General features: G+C 40.8%; 1 protein-coding gene across 1 annotated transcript; it reads left to right on the top strand.

Annotated features, from left to right (window-relative positions):
• The first annotated feature begins 450 nt into the window (after positions 1-450).
• Positions 451-1,513, top strand: LOC142230601 (uncharacterized). The gene is made up of 2 exons (XM_075301239.1): positions 451-500; positions 671-1,513. Exons 1-2 carry the CDS (start codon positions 495-497, stop codon positions 1,301-1,303), a joined length of 639 nt encoding a protein of 212 aa, XP_075157354.1. The 5' UTR covers positions 451-494; the 3' UTR covers positions 1,304-1,513.
• The last annotated feature ends 4,487 nt before the right edge of the window (positions 1,514-6,000 follow it).

The following is a 6,000-nucleotide window of genomic DNA, read 5'->3' as shown; positions in this document are numbered from 1 at the left end:
AACAAAAACAAAATATGTTCTTTGGAAACATGCAATCAAGATTTGTGGTTAAAAGCTTTTGATAACTAGCGCCTAAAATTAAATCTGAAAAATAGGCATGAAATCTGGATATCGTCAATGCCACAGATAAAGATTCACTATGATGAGGCACATGGTCATAACATTACAAAATTCAAATGCAAATGAGTATCTTTTCATTTAGTTTTTTTTTTTTACATCTTAAACCTTCATTGCAGATACTGGTTTTTGTGATGCCAACGGTTTCATTCGCTTAATAGACCAAACAAAAACAAAACAATGATTACTGCTTAACTTCAAGTAGGTAGGTCATCTTCATCATCACCACTACCACTACCACCACCACCACCATCAACAACAGCATCATTTTATGGTTTATGGTATATAAAGGCAGTTGTAATTTCAAATAGGGCATCAATCTCTGGTCAACAGTCATTGAGTTTACAATACCAAGTCCAAGATTAATAAGGTCTAACATGAAGGTATGTTGCAGAATTCCTTTATTTCGATGAATAAAGGACGATTACCGTTAGTGGAAATATTTTGCCTAACACTGTGGATTATAGGCTTTATATTTTTCACAAAACGGACCTTTGGTTAAGAAATATAATTAATTTTCGATTAACAAATTCGACCAACTTTTTATTGCCAGGTTTTCGTATGTTTGTTGGCAGTTTGTGCTGTCGCCAATGCTGGCTTCTTGTTTGGAGGTGGTAGTGGTGGCGGAGGCGGAGGCGGTGGTGGTGGTGGTGGCGGCGGTGGCTGGTCCAGCGGTGGCGGTGGCGGCTACAGTGGTGGAGGCGGTGGTGGTTGGTCCAGCGGCGGCGGTGGCGGCTATGGAGGCGGTGCTGGTGGAGGCGCTGGTCCCACCACCATTGTCAAAGTAATCCATGAAGACGGCGGTGCTGGCGGTGCCGGTGGAGCCGGTGGATGGGCTGCTGGAGGCGGTGGTGGATACGGAGGTGGTGGTGCCGGTGGCTGGTCCTCAGGAGGTGGTGGCGGTTATGGCGGCGGCGGTGATGCTGGTGGTGAAGTGAAAATTATTAAGGTCATCTCCCAAGGCTCATCCGGTGGTGGTCATGGCGGTCATGGTGGTCATGGAGGCTATGGTGGTGGTCATGGTGGTGGTCATGGTGGTGGTCACGGTGGTAGCCATGGTGGTTCTTCAGGTGGACATGTCAAAGTCATCAAAATCATCTCTGAAGGAGGTGCTGGTGGTGCTGGCGGCGGTTACGGTGGTGGCGCTGGAGGTTGGTCCGGCGGTGGTGCTTCAGGTGGCTGGTAAATGCAACTTTCACCATTTCTCCCTCGCTCCCTCCTCTACGAAACCCATTTCTCATGTTTAGTTAACTTTGTGATATCTTGTTATTGATCGGCTTCGAGTTGAGTTTAAGAGCTCTTCTCTGTGGCTGAATCCATGGCCACTTCAATTTTTCTGAAGTGGTGTTGTTATATTAGTGAATAAAATATTCATCTAATGTTTTTTGTTACATAATATTAATTGTTTTCAATCTTTTTTGTTATAAAGGGGTTAAGATTACCTAATATGCAATATAAGCTCTAGGGTTTTATGGTATCTGCGATTTTTATTTCCTCTTTATTGAGTGTTTCCGCCAATCATTTGATCCTACATATATTACGAAATTGTCCCACTTGAATTAGCTAACCATAAAGCTATCCAATTATGTAAAATGATTAATTTTTGTATGTGGCATTGCATAGAAATGAGTGGAGTTATATTTGACATTGTAAATTAATGGGATTGCATGATTTCCAAGGTATATCTATTCTCATAAACTCCGCGAAGGGTTGGACTAGAAAATTAAAACGGAAATCGCTTCACATAAACAATACTACACTAGATGGATTTCAAAGTAAAGTATGTTAATTGTAAATTGCAACCTTTACCCGAAGAACTATTTTCTTTACAGTTATATAACGTAGTTTTTTTTTTGGGCGTGAGTTAGAGTTTAGCTAAGGTATGGGGATGGATTGGATAGAATGGCTATCTATTTTACCGCAGTAAAAACACATCGAAATATTCCTCTAAGACCACATAAAGTATATATATTCTGAGTCGATCTAAGCATGTCCGTCCGTCCGTCCGCCTGTTGAAATCACGCTAATAGTTAACTCACGCACACTCACGACTGAAAAATCATACTCACACACACACTCACGCACGATATTTTTTGGTAGGACTCACGCACACTCACGCACGAAAACGTCGTGACTCACGAAAAATACCGTGACTCACGAAAAATATCGTGACTCACGTATAATGTTATGATTAATTTACCTTACCGAAGTGTCTGAAAACATGAGCATTATTAAAATCGAGAGTGTTATTAAACTCTTAACATCCTAGGTGTCACTAAAATTGTAATTGAATTTAACTCTTAAGCGTTTTATGGTGGTGAGCAGGAATATTTTCGTGAGTGTAATTCGGTACTCACGCACACTCGCGAAGATATTATTTTCGTGACTCACGCTCAAGCACGACATTTTGGGTTGTTAATCACGCTCACGCACACTCACGCTGTTGTCATGAGCGTGACTCACGACTCACGCACGAATCATGAAAATATTCGTGATTCACGAAAATTTTGTGTCACGTGCACACCTGTACTATCGACTTGAAACTTGGCACAAGTAGTTGTTATTGATGTAGGTCGGATGGTATTGCAAATGGGCCATATCGAACCATTTTTACGTATAGCCCCCATATAAACCGACGCTCAGATTTGGTTTGCGGAGCCTCTAAGAGAAGCAAACTTCATCCAATCCGGTTGAAATTTGGTACAAGATGTTAGTATATGCTCTCTACCAACCATGCAAAAATTGGTCCATATGGGTCCATAATTATATATAGCCCCCATATGAACCGATCCTTCAATTTGACTTGCGGAGCCTCTAAGAGAAACAAGTTTCATCCGATCTGTCTGAAATTTGGTACATGGTGTTAGTATATTGTCTCTAACACCCATTCAAAAATTAGTCCACTTCGGTCCATAATTATATATAGCCCCCATATGAACCGATCCTTCAATTTGACTTGCGGAGCCTCTAAGAGAAACAAGTTTCATCCGATCTGTCTGAAATTTGGTACATGGTGTTAGTATATTGTCTCTAACACCCATTCAAAAATTAGTCCACTTCGGTCCATAATTATATATAGCCCCCATATAAACCGATCCCCCGATTTGACTTGCGGAGCCTCATGGATGAGAAAAATTCATCCGATTCGGTTGAAATTTGGTAAGTGGTGTTAGCATGTGGTCTCTAACAACCATGCGAAACTTGCTCCATAGCGGTCTTAATTATATATAACCCCCATTTATACCGATCCCCAAATTTGACATCCGGAGCTCTTGAAGGAGCAAAATTCATCCGATCCGGTTGAAATTAGGTATGTGGTGAAATTTGGTACATTGCGCTAGTATGGACTATGGCCGCTAACAATCATGCCAAAATTGGTCCATATCGGTCTATATAGCCGATCCCCACAAATCTACGAAAATTTTATTTCTATAGAAAATTTTGCCAAAATTTTATTATTTTATTATTATTTATTTTAAGGAAATCTTGTCAACATTTTATTACTATAGAAAATTTTGTATTTAAAAAACCTGAACACCCCTCATTTTGAAGGTGTGTGTGTGTAGAATGTTGCTCCTATTTTGATTTTGGAATTCACTCTTCAGTTGTCAAAATGCCGTCCACGCAAGAAGAGCAGTGTATCAAAATTTTGCTCGCGCATCGCGAAAATCCGAGCTACTCGCACGCAAAGCTGGCAAAATCGCTAAAAGTTGCCAAATCAACCGTTACAAATGTAATTAAAGTGTTTGGGGAACGTTTGTCGACAGCCAGGAAGTCTGGATCGGGGGGGAAATCGAAAACCGGAAGCCGCTGAGACGACAAAGAGAGTTGCCGGTAGTTTCAAGCGAAACCCTAACCTCTCTCTCCGAGATGCCGCAAATAAGCTGGGTGTATCGTCTACAACGGTGCATCGAGCCAAAAAACGAGCCGGACTATCGACTTACAAGAAGGTAGTGACTCCAAATCGCGCAGATATTTTCAAGCACATAAAACTGTCAAAGTTCGCAAAGAAATATCTGGTTTGGCAAGCCCTGTACCTGTGGCTTGAAAAGCAGCATTTTCATAGCTTCCGGGACTGTCAACCAAGAAATTTACGTGAAAGAGTGTTTGAATAAACGTCTGCTGCTTTTCCTGAAGAAACACGGTTGTTCCGTACTGTTTTGGCCGGATTTGGCATCTTGCCATTACGGTAAAAAGGCCATGGAGTGGTACGCCGCCAACAACGTGCAGGTGGTTCCCAAGGACAAGAACCCTCCCAACACGCCAGAGCTCCGCACAATTGAGAAATACTGGGCTATTGTCAAGCGGAACCTAAAGAAGACCAAAAAAACTGCTAAGGACGAGCAGCAGTTCAAGGCAAACTGGCTTTCTGCGGCGAAGAAGGTGGACAAGGTGGCTGTACAAAATCTGATGGCAGGTGTCAAGCGTGAGGCCCGGCAATTCGGATTTGGAAAAGCGAAAGCCTAACTGAATATTTTTCCTGAATTTTATACTAATTGAACTTGAAAAAGAAATTTAATTTGATTATTTAAATAAACGATTTCACCGATTTACACGCGTTTTCCCTTGACCAAATTTTGACCGTATCACACTTTACTATACAAAATTTTGTCAAGATTTTATTTCCATAGAAAAATTTGTCAAAATTTTATTTCTATAGAAAATTTTGTCAAGATGAGTTATATACGTATTTAATCGGACTTTTTTTTTGTTTAATATATACCCCGTATGGACTAACTTACCATTAAGAAGACGGTGTTAAGAAGTTTTAAGATACCTTGCCATCGGCAAGTGTTGCCGCAACCCAAGTAATTCGATTGTGGATGACAGTCTTTAGTCCCAGTTTCTATGCAATCCATGGTGGAGGGTACATAAGATTCGGCCTGGCCGAATTTACGGCCGTACATACTTGTTTCAATTACGCTCTGAAATCGTCTGTATCAAAATTAAGCGGAAACCTTCACAAAAAATCAAAACGGAATGTACATGGTTTCGTCCACGGATGTTCACGATTTTATGGATGGTGTTGGTTTTTCTTTGTTATGGACACTCCGTCGGTGGTGCAATGTGATAAAGCGCCTGTTAACGGGTATAGAGCTGACAATCCATGTTCGACCGACTAAAGTGGTTTGTTTTCTTTAAATAAAGTTTCTTTGGCTGCTTGTGCGTTGGTGGCTATCTCGACCATTGTGTGACCCAGTCTCCAGAAAAGCTATACTATTCTTCCAAACAAACTTCCTTACAGTCAACAGCAAATGGTTAACGATGGTTGTTTCTCAAAAATTTCATTTGGGAACAAGTATACCAAAGATTGCGTAGAAAGTTCTTGTAAATACTTTAATCCACAATCAATTTTCGCATGGTAATTATAGAGCCAAATTTCAACCGGATCGGATGAAATTTGCACCTCCACTATGTAGGTTGGGTGATAAGTCCCCGGTCTAACACATAGATGGCGTCGCTAGTATTAAATGCATTTTTATATAGTACCAACCTTCAAATGTTTCGTGTCAAAATTTGACGTCTGTAAGTCAATTAGTTTGTGAGATAGAGCGTCTTTTGTGAAACAACTTTTGTTATTGTGAAAAAATGGAAAAAAGGAATTTCGTGTTTTGATAATGAGTTTCCGGACTCTGCCCCAGGGAAATCAACAATAATTGATTGGTATGCAAAATTCAAGCGTGGTGAAATGAGCACGGAGGACGGTGAACGCAGTGGACGCCCGAAAGAGCTGGTTACCGACGAAAACATCAAAAAAATCCACAAAATGATTTTGAATGACCGTAAAATGAAGTTGATCGAGATAGCAGAGGCCTTAAAGATATCAAAGGAACGTGTTGGTCATATCGTTAATCAACATTTGGATATGCGGAAGCTATGTGC

This window comes from Haematobia irritans, chromosome 3 (assembly GCF_050003625.1).
Source record: "Haematobia irritans isolate KBUSLIRL chromosome 3, ASM5000362v1, whole genome shotgun sequence".
NCBI lineage: Eukaryota > Metazoa > Arthropoda > Insecta > Diptera > Muscidae > Haematobia > Haematobia irritans.
The sequence above is the reverse complement of the archived record's forward strand: the minus strand, read 5'-3'. Positions and strand labels throughout refer to the sequence as shown.